Source organism: Micromys minutus (genome assembly GCF_963924665.1).
Source record: "Micromys minutus genome assembly, chromosome: 2".
NCBI lineage: Eukaryota > Metazoa > Chordata > Mammalia > Rodentia > Muridae > Micromys > Micromys minutus.
In genome coordinates, this window is record NC_137971.1 from 80,815,916 (window position 1) to 80,831,054 (window position 15,139).

Here is a 15,139-nt window from a genome sequence, read left to right on the forward strand (position 1 = left end):
GACTGTGGGCAAGCTCCATGACTCAAGGATTGAATAGATATGCAGCAGAGGACAGCATCCTCTGGCATCAATGGGAGGAGAAGACTTTGGTCCAGTGATGGCTTATTTTCTCAGTGTTGGGGAGTGCTAAGCTGCTGAGGTGGAAGAGGGTATTTGGGAGAGGGAGCACCTCCATGGAGGCAAGGGGAGGGGAAGGAGAAAGAGGGGAGATAGGGTATAACATTTGAAATGTAAATACAGTGAATGTCCAAGAAAAAGAAAAAGAAAATAAAGAGAGGGAGAGAGATTGAGAGAGAGAGAGAGAGAGAGAGAGAGAGCCTTGACTGACTTACACAGTGTCAGCAGCAGCATTCCTCCAACTCTCCCCGAGAAGCCAGGCTAGAGAGACACAATAGGGAGAAGTCACACAATAATAGAGGAAGGAGTGTGGCCTTGAAACTCTAGCTGTTCCAACCCAGAGTCTTTGAAATGTTCCAGCTCCAATATTGCACCTCTAAGCATGCCTCTAATGTGAACTGGCCACTGCACAGACTTACCTGCTGCTTCTCGAGAGACCCTAAGACAGAAGCAGGCAGTTCTGAATGTTGTGAGTACTTCAGTTTGGAAAAATTTTTATGCAATGGCATGCAAGCACTGCAACTTCTGTTTGCTAATTCTCGGGTTAGATTAGTATCAAAAGTGCCATTGCAGCCTTTTAGTGAGGAAATCGTCCTGCAGAGAGATGTGTGGGAACAGAAAGGTTTACAAGGTGGGCTTATTTGGAATTACAGCATTATACTTTTGAGGTGACTGTTTTATAGATGTGTGAGTAGAAAGAACTTTGGGTGAAAACCTGCATTTAGATGTTTACCTGCCAGCTCCGTCCAATTGGCATGGCAGAGATCCTCTTGCTGAGGGCTGACTTGCTTCCCACCCAGAAAACAGACTGGGAATTCACTCTTTAGTGGAGTATTTGTAGAGATATATTGAGATTAGAGTGTACAAGGGTCTGGGAATTATGTTAAATGAGAAATGAGAGGGAAAAGGTAGACAGAGCACACTTAACATACTATTATTTGATCTCTTAAGATATTTCAACAACTTTAATGTAGAAGAGGATATCGTTTGATGTTGTATACTTTTGGAGGACAGACAGGAAATGATGTGACAGAGTCAGTCATTCTGCTGCTACAGCAAAATCTCACCGAGTAGAGAACTCATAAACAGTAGAAGTTATTGACACCGCAGAGTTCTGAGTGGGGGAGCTGTGGTTTGGAGTGTTCTCAATGTCCATGTTTTAAGGCTGACCCTTCCATCAGGTGCTGTTGTGAGGTGTTGAGAAGTGGAGCCTAGTGGGAAATAGCCATTGGGCTTGTGCCCTTGACGGGGCTTGTGGGGCACTAACAATGGCCTTTCTCCATCCCGGCTCCTTTTTCCACTCTTTCTTTTGTCAGGCTTTCCCCCTTAATAGGTTTTCAATGTTATCATCAGCACATGTGCCAAAGGCCCAAAGTAGAATTGGGGTTCATAGGTCATAGACCAAAACTACTAAAGCTATAAGGCAAAATATCGCTCTCTTCCGTAAGACTTGATTTATCTCAGGTATTTGTTACAATAATAGAAAACTAACTAAAGTACTCAGAAAGTCTAAAATCAAGACACCAGTAGTTTCAGTCTGGTGAGATTTTTCTCAGCCTCAAGATGGTCAGAGGATGTCCATTACTGCACTTTCTAGAGACAGAGCGGGCCAATTAACAGTCTCCTTATTGTCAAAAGGCAAGAATGACAAAAGGCCTGGCTCAGTTGCTAATTGGCATTTTGAGTCACAAATTTCATCTGTGAGGGCTTTAGCCCCATCAGTAATTACCTCCTCAAGCCTCTCTCTCTCTCTCTCTCTCTCTCTCTCTCTCTCTCTCTCTCTCTCTCTCTCTCTTCTCTCTCTCTCTCTCTCTCTCTCTCTCTCTCCCTCTCTCTCTTCATATATATACATATATGGATGCATCATGTAAGTGTATAATTTTAGCCCATCAGGATTCTCTTGTATTATCTAAATTCTTGAGTTGAAGATGAAGCAGCTGTTCTCTGGTTAGTGCAGAGAGATCATAACAAAGGTCTCTGAAGATTCTCAAGAAGACCGGGCTTTAGGCTCATAAATGAATCACTTTCACTTCTTTTAAGTGTCCAACTCCAAAGTAACTTTTGTTTTTCTGTATTACAGAAATAGTCTGTTCATTGATGGGAAAATTAGAAGGCCAGATGTTTTTATTTTAACTGTTACTTTTGATGGAGCCATTGAGAAGAGAGGCTGAGAGAAACAAATCTATTATAAATTTCTGTTGTGTGTGACAGTGGCCTGTTCACTGAGGTCCTTACTCTGGGCTTTGTGTGGTGCTCCTGTGATCATTCATGTGAATTACTAATTGTTTTCCAAAGAAAGATCAAAGGAGGAAGTCGTCTCCTCTCTCTTTTTTTTTTTTTTAATAAAAATCTCACAACTCACTAGATTTATTAACATTGCAATGTTAAGGCCAAGCACAACTTAAAACTTTCCAAAACTGTTTTCGTGGTGTGTATGTGTGTGTGTTGTGTGTGTGTGTGTGTGTGTGTGCGTGCCTATTCTTCCATAGGTCAGGATTGATACTGGGTGTCTTCTTCCACCTTCTCCATCTTTATTTCTAGACAGGGTCCCTCACTGGATCTATAGCTCACCCATTTGTATTAAGTGTCTGGTCAATCAGTTGCAGGGATTGTCTTGTCTCTGCAGTGGATTCTGACTTTCTGACACCATGCCCAGCTTTTAGATCAGAGTGAGGCTCTGAATTCAGGTCTTTATGTTTGCACAGCAAGCACCCTACAGAATGAGCTAGCAGTTTAGTCTCCACATAGATTTATTTTGCTATCTTCTTAGGGAGCAATATTTCCTACAGGGAGGTCAGGGCCTATGTCTCAGAGCTACCATAGTTTTGTTCCTGGGGTCATTCTAGGGATACAGAAAATTTTGCACATATTTCTCAGTTGGTCTGGCAAAGAACCTGTCTTAGCTTATAAAATTACAAAATTAACTCTGTTTTTATTCCTTAAATTAATTTGCATAAAATGATGTAACTTTCTAGAGTAGTTTGAAATCTTTTGTCAAGTTTGTTTGCTGAACTCTATATTTTCCCTCTATTTTGACTATATTTTTTTTGGTAACTTCACATAGAAATACAGTATTTTGAGACTATAACTATTCCCTACCCTCATCTCTCCAACTTATCTCTCACCCACCCTCCTCCCAGATTAGTGTCGTGTACTTTTTAAAATTTTTAAAAAATGCTTATTTTACTTGGCTGTTCATCCTGCTGCAGAAAACTGTTGTTCAACAGTTTTCCCTTGTCAAGTGCCCTTCACTGTCCGTGCCATAGTGTCAATGGCTGGATCTCATACAGACCTTGTGCAGGTGCCACAGCTGCTCTGAGTTCACGAGCACTGTGGGTAGGTCTCTCTCTCTCTCTCCTCTCTCCTCCTCCCTCTTTCTCTCAATGTCCCTCTCTTCCCTCCTCTCTCATTTGGCGTTGCTGCCATCCTGTTTGACAAACGTAAAGATGCATTGATTTGCTTGTCAGTTTAGCTCAAGTGAACTAGGGGCAGATCTCTGTTCGTGAAAATCCCAGTGTCTATGAAGCACCTCCCCTCCCCGTGTTTCCGAAGGCCAGCATAAGGGCTTTGGCTTTTACTTCAGCCCCTCACGAATTTACTCAGTGCCTGTGTTGGTGCTTTGGGAGCATATGAGTAGTTCTTGTGGCTTTTGTGGAAGAAATCATGACCTTGCAGCCCCATGTTCCGTACTTGTTAGTGTAGAGGTACTTTGCATAGATCATGGGACAGAGGACAGCATGGTCATCACTGACATAAAGAAGCCCTTGGTTATCCTCTTTGGTATAGGCTGACGGTAATTACATTCCATGACCATAAAATAAAGAACACAGTCTAACAGCTAAGCAATCACCAGCTTACAGAACAGCTTGAACTTGAACCTGAGGGACAAATGGCACTCCATGCATGGAGTGATAGTCTGCAGTGCCTCTCCAGAGCCTTTCAGCCTCCATCTGACACCCGTGAGAGAGCCTCCATTCTGGTCAAGGGAGTCACCTGTCGGCGAGCAGGTCCCTGGGGCACTGTTTTGTCATTCAGCTCCTCTTAGCTTGTGCCAGGGCTTTGATTTTTATTTTTAGGCTATAAGAGCATACTTTGCATCTGAGGGAAAGTGACAGATAAAGAATATAGTGATCATTACCAATATCACAGTGGCACTACCACTGTTTCTGGGGACTTTGTACAACATGGAGACTGAACCAAACATGTAAGGGGTCAAGGCCTAAGCCCAGCAGGCATTGAACAGAGAAGTTTCTCAGCCTCTATCCATAGAATGCTTATAGAAGTTAGCTAAGATGCCAAATCCGTGGGTGACTGAGGTGTTAAGGTACAAGATAAAGAAGTCTGGGCCATGCCTCACCCATTTACTTTGTTCTTGTTGGGTTATTTCAGACTTCAGCATTGTACACAGCCCCTCTGGCATTGTGTTAGCAATTATATGAAGGCAAGGAGCAGAGGACTCATCTCACACTGTTTTAAACTGTTCTGTTGAAATTCATACCACACAGTTTATCTATCAACGCAGACCATTCAGTAGTTTTCTAAGTAATCACAGTATTTTAAACTTATCAAGGGTCACATCAGTGCCTCTAGTCCCACTGCCTTATTTGTTCCTTCCCTCAGGAAATTATCTCTGGTCTGGGGACTCAGCACCATGACCAGGGACTTTTCAAGTGCTACGCCATCCTCTGGTCCCTTTGTCCACGTGAACGGTGGCAGCAGTACTGTTGAGACAGCCATTGCTTCATTCAGTGCACATGGAAGCTCTCTGCTTTAGCTCCCACACACCCACATACCAATGCTGTCTCACTAGACTCCCATGTCTTCCTGCACTAATTTATTTCTGTTACATGTTCTTGGAGACCAAGCCTGGTATCTTGCATGTCAGGCCAGTGCTCTGCCTCTTACGCAGACCCAGCTTCCTTTGCTCAAGCTGGCAGGGTTGCCTTTGGAAGAAAAGAGATTAAGAGCCATTAGAATGTTGACATTTCGGAAGACTAGACATTTCACACTTTTTTTCTTGTTTTTAATTAGGAAAAGAATGTTTTTTTGTTCAGAAAAGGTACATGGAGGGCTACAGCCATGTAACAGCTGCCTCTAACCCTTGGTTCTTAATTTTTATAATTATTATTTTATTTTAACTTAAGTGTATGTGTGGGTTTGTGGCTGTGAATATGTGAATACAGGTGACTACAGAGGCCACAAAAATCAAATATTTTGGAGCTGGAATTGTAGAACTGCAAAATGAACCATGTGCATGATGAGAAATGAACTCTAGTCCTCTACAAAAGCACCATGCACTCTGACAGCTGCGGCATTCCTCCGCCCCAATTCTCGGTTCTCATTCAGAAAGCTTCTGTGTGCTGTTTATATTTTAACCTAAGATTTTCTCCCTCTCTGTAGCTATAGATGGGTCTCCTAATAATTAGCAAACTTGTATACTGGGAAGTAATTCCTGTGCAAACATTTATGTAATGAGCATTTATTGTTGTTAAGGACAGTTTTTAAATGCCATGTGAACAGCATGCTACAGCAGGAGCTTCGGTGACTATGGGCATGTGTGTAGCTTGAAACAAGCTGGTGTCCTACAAACACCAGCAGGCACAGTAGTGAGATTGCTGACTCTCCAGCACAGAGTTAGACATTTTATCTAGTGAGCAGTCAGTGCTGGGCATTGGAACTAACTTTCACTATTTCTAAAGTTTCAAAATAGGAGAAAACTGTGTGTGTGTGTGTGTGTGTATGTGTGTGTGTATGTGTGTGTGTGTGTGTGTGTGTGTGTGTGTATGTGTGTGTGTGTATGTGTGTGTATGTGTGTGTGTGTGTGTGTATGTGTGTGTGTGTGTGTGTGTGTGTGTGTGTGTGTGTGTGTGATGTATATATTTTGGTCTGTGGGGAGAATATTGCTCATGAAAGGAATTACTTAGAGAGAAGTTAGAGAGTTAAAGAGAAGCACTTCAACAATTCTACTGCTGGTTCACTGAAACCTAATGCTCGTAAGCTCAAAGCATGAGTGAATGAGCGGCCAAAATGTCCAGTTTTGCTTTATTGCCTCAAAAATGAAACAGCTTGAGCCTGGGCTTTGAGCTTAGTTTCTTTGGTAATTAACTGCTGCTTTAAAGTTCAGCATTGCTTATCAGACAAGTAGTTCTGTTTGTCTCACTGAGTTATTTTGTTTTATAGTAACTAATATAATTTATTTCATCTAGTGACAGTCATGAACTATCCTTCAAGTTACATTTCCTTCTTTCTGTTCTTTTTCTTTTTGGAATGGCTGGGAAAGAAACCTACATATTAATAACTTCTGCAATCTCATTTTATCTTTCTAGGAATCAGAGAATAATAAGTTATGTTCCCTATATTCCTTCCGAAATACGTCTACCTCACCACATAAGCCTGACGAAGGGAGCCGGGAGCGAGAAATAATGAACAGTGTTACTTTTGGAACCCCGGAACGCCGCAAAGGGAGCCTCGCCGACGTGGTGGATACGCTGAAGCAGAAGAAGCTGGAGGAGATGACTCGGACAGAGCAGGAGGGTATGTGGACTTCCCTCTAGGCTTTTTACCCCAGCCATAGCAAAATAACCAAGATCCCAAGGGTCAGAAGTGCCTATGTGCGGCCAGCTGGGAATAGTCACTCAGAGATCACTATAGTGACAGCTGACCCAAGTCCACTAGGAGTGCTAAGCAGATAGCCCCAGTTTTCTCAAAGCATGTGCACTTTTTTTTTTAAATAACAACAATATTCTAATGATTTGAACTGAGCTTAACCATTACCCTGGGGAAAAAAAGCAAGGGAATTTCCCTAACTATAGATTTAGTGATTCTTCTCTTATTTTCTTTTGGCAGATAGTTTTTTGATGATATATCTCATTTCAAAATGAAGTAAACTTTTTTTCTAATGTATTTCTCTTCCACTTTATGAGTGTTATACATTTAAGATTTCGCATTCACCACTGGATGTCGGAATAGAGTGGGGAGCTGCTGATGCTCCCCGAGGGTGGGATGTGCTTCCTGCCACAGCCCTCTGCACTCAGCGTCTCTCTACAGGACTCCAGTGGATCCTGCATTTAAGCAAAATGCTCTGCGTGGTTATCACAATGAGTGTGTACATGTGTTCTTTATCTGTGTGCTTTAGGCCTGACCTAGCCCTGGCCTTTTCACTTGTAAGTGAAATTTAGACCTCTGTGACACTCTAGGGAACTTTGATTAGCAGGCAGGTACCGTCTAATTTAATTTTATTCTTGGAGAGACCGGTTTGTGTTTTATTGATATTTGTGGAACTCTGTCTAAAAGGCCTTGCTCACTTTCCTGCCATGCTAATGAGATTGCTGTGGCCCAGGCTACTCTGCAGTAACTTAGGAGCTGCAGTCCTATCTGACACTACCCAAAGCTCGGTTCTCCAAGCCACAGAACTCAAACATTGCTGTGGTATTCGTATTCAACATGACAACATTTTGAGAAATGACCCAAACAATGAATACAAAAGTCTCTTATAAACTGAAGACGATGTGGATTTTGAAATGTTCCTGATGATTATCACATTACAAATATTAATTATTCCCCTGTGCTTTGATGTAACGATGTCTCTGGAGACCACTGAGGTAATTTGGATGATCAACTTTTCAGTTATTTCCCTTTAGTTATAGACCTTTAGAATTCTTGTGCTTGCTCGATGCACACATTACATATGTCTCTTTACACATCCACGTGTGTGATTGGTCCTTTTGGTCACCTGAGGGTATATGTGCATGTTTACTCATAGATACTGATAGCCTCCTCAGTACTGGGTTTCAAGCTGTTTATTTCTCCCCAACTGTAATTTTTAATATGTTTCTTATATTCATCTCTAGACTGCAAAAGAAGATGATTGGTACATCCTGATCTATATTTAAAACATGAACAAGTATGCTCTAGAGGTGCCAGTGAGCAGTTATGGATAACACATGTGATCACTAGTGTCGGAACTCTGAGCTGACTCTCAAGTTCTTTCAGAGTTCCATCTTCCCTATGACCCCACTCCTCTAACAGTCTAACAAAGCCTACAACTCCTTTCCTAGCACCATAGTAAACTCAGAAAATAAAATACACAGACGTACAGAGAAGTGAATTATACTAAATAGCTGTACTAAAAGTAAGGTAGTTTAAGGTGGGCCCAGCCATGCCCTTCTAGCACAGCAGACTATTAACATCTGCAGTGAAGTGGGGACCTGTCTGTCGTCACTGACATGTTGCTTTCACCCATCACTTGAGGAGAGGCAAAAAATCTCAGTTTGAGCTAGTTGGGGAAAGGTTGCTTTTCTCTCTGAGTTCTGTCTGTTTGTCTCTTGGGGTCTGTGGACTCAAGGTTAAGAAGGCTGATGCTAGGTTACATGCTATGCTCACAATGCATATGGGAGTAGTCTCGAAACCTTAAAGAATTCAGTCTAGTAACGGGCATAGGACACATAGTCTGAAGTCTAACAGTGACAGGCTCCATGAAAGCTGAACAGATCAAATGTTTTGGGAGTTTACAAGGTAAACTTCCTGCCTAGGAAGCCTCTGGAGGGTTCTATGGGAAACCAGTGCTAACCAGTCTAGAAAATGAAAGCATTGCTTTGGTGGAATTCAGGGAAAGGCACTGCAGGCTGAGGAAGGACATTGCACTTAAAACAGCTAGCCTTCAGGTTCTAGCATGAGGTGAATTTGCATAGGGGATATTAAGATCAAAAATGAGGCTGTGTTTGGATCCTGACAGGCCTTGTCATTTTGGCTATAAAACTCAGATGCAATATTGAAAGTGATGGAGGAGCTGCTGTTCTGTTCTTCACAGCGAAGGACTGGAAGTGAGGCTGGCCGTTGAGCGTCAGGTGGACGTGAGCAGGGACAGGCATTCAGGACATTGTTCCGGGCTAGAGGTGATAAGGGCCTGAACTAAGGCAGCAGAAGCGAGGAGGGCTGTATGTGGAGATAGAGTCAGGAGAAGCGTTGCGAAGATGCCTGAGTGTGCGCACCAAGAGGCTGTCCAACCACAGCTCAGGGTTTTATTGTTGTCTGCTTTGTCTTTTCAACTCTGGGCAAATAGGAAGGTGGTGATACAATCAATCAAATAAAGTGTGCAAATACGTTTTGAAAATGGGAGCAAAGCGTGGTTTCGAGTTTTATAATTCTACAGTTTGAATCCCATTTCTAAAGTATATACACATGTACACACATGGGCACTCGTGCATGCCTGCTTGCCCACTTACGTGTGTGCAGCACACCTGCCTTAGCGACTGTGTGAAGGTCAAAGAACAACTTGGAGTGTCAGCCCTCAGTTTGCATCCTGTTGCAGGCAGTGTTTGTTGTTCTTTGCCACTGCATACGGGCAGAGAGCTTATGGAGAGGGTCAGCTGATTGACAAGCCTGTGCGGACAACAGGATAAATGAAGACCTTTCTCGTGGCATCCCCAGGAAATGTTTTGACTCTTATCAAATTAAAAGACCTTCTCTCTCAATTCTCTTAATGCAAACCTCATCTGTATGAAGTTTATCATTGCCCATTTAAACCGTTGCTTACCTAATAAACAGCGTTCCCGGCAGATGCTTTGATCCACTGTATCCCTGTTCTCCCTAAGCAGGGCTCTGACTAGATTGCAGGGAATCTGCTGAACAATGGCATTCTGTCAGACGCACCCCTCCCAACAGCGAGGCTGACGGGAAGATGAACGGGAAGATGCCTTTTGTGAATTTAACTTTGATTTAGTGTCATAAGTAGACGAGTGTCTGTGTAGCACGTAGGGAAATGACAGGTGAGTAGAGAGACTCAGGAGGGTACTGGATGACTAAATCTCAGAATCTTCTTTTTAAAGTCCTGTGGAAAGGCTGCAATTAATAGAGCCAGGTTAGAATGCTTCCAAGATAGAAATCCTTCTGATGCGATTAAATGATGGATCCTAGTCATCCTCTGCTACCCATCTTGTTGCCAGCATAGCTGGGCCCTAACATAAGCGACAGTTGTCAGAAAATGAACACTTTAAAAAGGACTTCTATATCTAAATACATATATTTAATCAGAGAGCCCTTTGGCTTCTGAAAATAGGTTGTCTAATGAGAATTTCATTTGAGCAGCTGCGACTGAGGAGGTCAACAGGCAGCGCTAGGAGAATATGGCCCAGCTGGTTAAATGTGGTGGCTGTCGTGATTTAAACGGTCAAGTGCTGCTTGTAATCCAGGACCGTCTGTTTGTGGAGGGAAGAGTGAGTGCTTCAGCATAATGTACAGCTGTTTTAATCTCTCTTTAATAATAGTGCCCTAGCCACTGTCATGTCTTGTGTATCATACTGCCGAGTATATGATCCCAGGCCACTGGGGCGGGTTGTAGTCATGTGAGGGACAGGGACACAACAGGAAAACCCTCAAGTGTTAGACAAGACTTTCTGACTCTCCGACTTCTCAAGACTCTCTGGGGTAATAATTACCATCATCATAAGGAAGCAATGGTGCTTGGAATTAGGTAGAAACAGCAGAGTGGATGGTGGGTTTTTGTTTTGTTTTGTTTTTTTGTTTGTTTTTTGGTTTTTTTTTTTTTTTTTTTTTTTTTTTTTGAGAGTGTGGAGAGGACACAGCTTAGCCAGGGTTCCTTAGACATAGAGTATGAACTTGCCCCATGGTGTGCTGTAGGCCATCAGGGTGATACAGGCGCACAGATACAGCATGCTGTGCCCCACACAAAGGGCAGTCGGCTTGTGCTTCTGGCAAAGCAAGCTTCTCCAAGGATGCTACAGCTGTTGGGATTACCGTGTATGTGTTTCTGTGTATGATATGCACACTGGTGTTATTTACATCTCTAAAACAGTCATCTGACTGGGTTCCCACTGAAGTGTACCAACGTTGTATGTTTTTTTTTAATATACTAAAATTGTTGTCTCATGTCAGTGAAATGAGGAGAAAACTCAGTTTTGAAAGTCATGTCCTAGACTGAGGTGGATCTGGATTTGAATCCAAGTGTCAGTGCCCATGAAGACACTACAAACTGTCCTGTGGGCTGGGGCCAGAGAGAGGTGCTGGAGTTTGATAGTTACTCAATATTTACCACAAAAACTCCATAGCATAAATTACTGAATTTCTATGTTTTAGTTCTTTTAAACCCAAAGTATACATAATTATTGTCTTAGTTACTTTTCTATTTCTGTGCTGAAACACCATGACCAAGGCAATAGATGCAAGCATTTCATATAGGTTGAAGTTCCATGGTTAGAGTCCATGATGGTGAAATGAGGAACAGTAGAAGCCAGAGATAGCGAGAGCAAAAGAGAGAGAGAGAGAGAGAGAGAGAGAGAGAGAGAGAGAGAGAGGAGAGAGAGAGAGAAAGAAAGAATACTAGCTTGCTCCCAGTGACACACCTTCAATAAGTCCACGCCTCCTAATGCTTCCCAAACAGTTTCACCAACTGGGGGCCAAGTTCACATATATGAGCCCATAGAGACCATTCTCTTTTCAAACTACCAAAATTATTGTGCTGCTATGAAAATTAACCACTGGTTGGTGCAGTAAGTCATGTGGACCATTGTGAGGACACAGGATAACAATAAATTGAGTCAGAGCTATCTCCTGGCTCTGAGACCTTGTGTGTATGTGTGTGTGTGTGTGTGTGTGTGAAAGAGAGAGAGAGAAAGAGAGAGAGAGAGAGAGTATGAAACTGGGCTTTGGGCTGGGTGTCACTTTTCCATCACAGCTATTATTGCTGTTGTTATAACTACGATTATGGTGTTGTTACTTGAAGAAACTTTTCAAAGAGAAATGTTATAAAAACCTTATTGCAGGCTGTAGGGAATGCCCCAGGGTGTGAAGGGATTTAGCATTTGGTGGCAATGGTGTTCTTGTGTTCTGGTAGAGCAATTCAGTTTTGCTGGCCTTTCAGGCCTTCTGGAAAAGCTGGTAGTAAAGTTTCCCCACTGGAAGCCAGTCTTCCCTACTGTGAAATGTGGAATGCAGTGTTGTCAGCCACAGAGGTTGGTGGAGCCTCGGATGAGGTTTCAAATTCCTGTCAGGAACAATGTGTTCCTGTTGCAATGAAATGTATGAAATTCTGTGCAGTCATAATAGGGGCACCTCCACATTCACGCCATGCCGTAGCATCAGAATAGTTTTATGGCAGATTGTATGAATATTAAGATTTTACTACTATTTTGATTGATTGTTGAAGTCTTAGAATGTCTAAACCTTTTCCAGTTTTCATTTGTGAGAGTTGTACAAAAACAAAACAAAACAAAACAAAAAAACCCAAAAGCAAAAACCAACCAAACAAAAAACACATTAAAAAGACTCAGGGATATGGCTTTTTCAATGAAGCACTTGCCTGTCACACACAAGGGCATGAGTTTGATATCCAGAACCCATTTAAAAGGCCACTCTAGTACGTGGGGGTAAGGTTAGGCACAGGGGCATCCTGGGGGCTTGCTAAATTTGTGAGCTCTAGATGCAATCTCAAAAATTAAGTGGGGAACCATTAAAGAAGAGACTCAATGTAGACCTCAGGCCTCCATGCACATGGTATGTCCGCCCACCCCAAACATGTTCACAAACATATTACACCCAGACACATGAACACGTGCACACAGAAATACCTTGATTATTCACTGTAGCCCTGCAGAGTATCATCTCAGCAATTGGAAATGAATACTTAGGCTCTAGGAACCGCCCACAGTTTGTGGAGGAAACAGTTCGGTAGTCAGAACAATGCTAATACAGCTCCATTTAAATTCTGTTCTCCTTTTTTCCTAAATTTTATTTTCTCCTAATATTTCTATTCTTGGTGCTGTATTGGATTATTTAGTGTGGGAATTATGTTTAGTGTATTTTCAAGTTAGGTATATTTGCTTTTCTTTCTTTTCTTTTCTTTTCTTTTTTTTTTTTTTTTTTTTTTTTTTTTGGAACATGGCCATCCTCTCATGTAACTTTAGGAGTTACAGAATGAGTGAATTCTGTGGCCAATGGCCTTTCGGGCAAATCATCAGTAGCTCTGTCTGCAGCTGGTTAGTGGCCATCACAGTCCAGGTTACACACTATGCAGTGGAGTCCTCTCCGTACCTTCTCTCTGTTTGGCCTTGCCTTTGAAAAGATGATGTTGATTTCTTGGCCCATTTCTAGCTCCTCAAATTTAAAGGTTATTTTTTTCCTGGCTCTTTTCACTAATAGCGTTAGCAGACACAGCAATTGTTTTAGGTTTTTCTTTTGCTCAATGGGGAGGGGGTTGAAGGTGCTCTAGGCATTTTTGGTGTTTAGAAAGAGGCAGCTTCCTAATGGCTCACTGGAGCAGGTCCGTTCTTTTCTGCCTTTTGCATTTGGAAAGTTTGCATTTCCCCTTGAAAATCCATTACATTTTCTTCAGTTTTTTTTTTTTTTTTTCCTGCAGGTTTCAAGAAATGAGCAGGGGAAAGTTGGGATCTTTAGTATTTTTAATAGCCGAAAGAGAAAATGATCAGATAAGGAAGTGGGTCATTTAACCTTAGCTGATGACCGAGTCCGTGATCAAGGAGAAAAATGCTCACGGGCTCATGGATGAGGCTGTGTACCGTGACTGCCTGTGGGCTCTCCACCTGTGCAGCCCTTGCTTTAACATGAGACACGCTACAACCTTGCTGTTGTCTTCCATTTTGTTCTGAAATAGTTTTGAATTAGTTTTTATGTAATGCCTTTAGTTTTGTTGGCTTTAGAACTATATAAAAAACAATGGCACCTCTAGTTTCTGAGCCCTGGTTTGTGTCTTTACCCTGTACTACATCATGAATTTTGCTGTGTAGCTTAATGAATTTTCACTTCTAATACTCCACACTCTACCCTAAGTGTGGCCTGTAACAGTCTGTTCTACTGTTCTGTCTTGAGATATTTGATTTTTTCACAATTTTTGGTAGGGCAGCCAATAATGTCAGGGAAGGTCTTGCACTTGACTAACACACGTGTGAGTGAGGGCCTCTGTTCAGGACAAGTGCGAGTAGTCTTGATATTGATAGTGACATACATGTACTCTTATTTGCCCTGTCTCTGTCTTCCTCTCATTTTCTGTGTGTGCATGTGTGTGCTCTCTGAAAGCTTTAGCTGTCTAGACCGCTTTAGTCTATTTTCCTAAACTCTTATTATAGTTTTGTTTTTATTTTTATTTTTTCCCATAATCACTAACCTTTTCGGAAACTCAACAAGAGTTTCCAGTGGGCCCTTTGCTGAAATTTTCCCTTTGTTGTGCCATAATAGAATGTCTTCAGTGTTTTCAACAATGGCCAAGCACAGGTGCCTTGTGCCCTGTTGGACCGTGATTACTGGATTTGTTAAGAAACACACTGTTCCCCTTTTGATCTTCTTTATTGATGTTCCCTTCTTAAGATGTGGTTTTAGGATTAGAGAGTAATTACTAATCTCTAATTATCTAGGGTTCACAACCTACATTTTTTTTTCTGAAATACTTTAAATTTAAAATTACAAGCCTTTTGGTTATTGCTCAATCCTATTGTTTATATTGAAATAGACATTTTTTTTTGTAGTCAGTTGACCTGTTATATAAAAATCTTTGCCTTTCTCTAAGAATATCATTGACCTGTAATTCCAGTTACCAGGAAGCTGAGGCAGGAGGATCACAAACAAGTACAAGGCCATTCTGGGCTGAAAACCATCCTGGACAATCATATTACAAAATAAAATTAAAACAAAAAGGGAAAAGAGAGCCAGGAATATCAGTCAGTATTTGCATGCTTGCATTGCATACATAAAAAATCTGGGTCCTATCCTTAGCAGTTTAAAATTGTTTAAGAATCCTTTCAGGAAAGAGGCTGGGAAGATGGCTTAGTGGTTCAGATTCCCAGCACCAGATAGGCTGAAGGCCTACCTATATTCCTAGAACTTTGGAGGTAGAGATAGTATCTTTGGAGCAAGGTGGCTAGCTAGACTAGTCAGATCTATAGATTTCAGGCTCAAGTGAGACTCTGCTTCAATATTTAGAGTGAAGTCTGATTAAGAAAGAGACCAAAAGTCAACCTCTGGTCTCCAAAAGCTCACTATATATGTTCATACA

General features: G+C 41.9%; 1 protein-coding gene across 8 annotated transcripts in view; it reads left to right on the top strand.

Moving 5' to 3' along the window:
* The window catches only part of SOX6 (SRY-box transcription factor 6), a 528,984-nt gene that overhangs the window by 242,435 nt on the left and 271,410 nt on the right, over positions 1-15,139 (top strand). For all 8 annotated transcript variants that reach the window (XM_080912300.1, XM_080912306.1, XM_080912305.1 and 5 more), the window contains exon 4: positions 6,444-6,651. In XM_080912300.1, the coding sequence (XP_080768426.1) occupies positions 6,444-6,651 (208 nt within the window). The remainder of the gene's footprint in view (positions 1-6,443; positions 6,652-15,139) is intronic.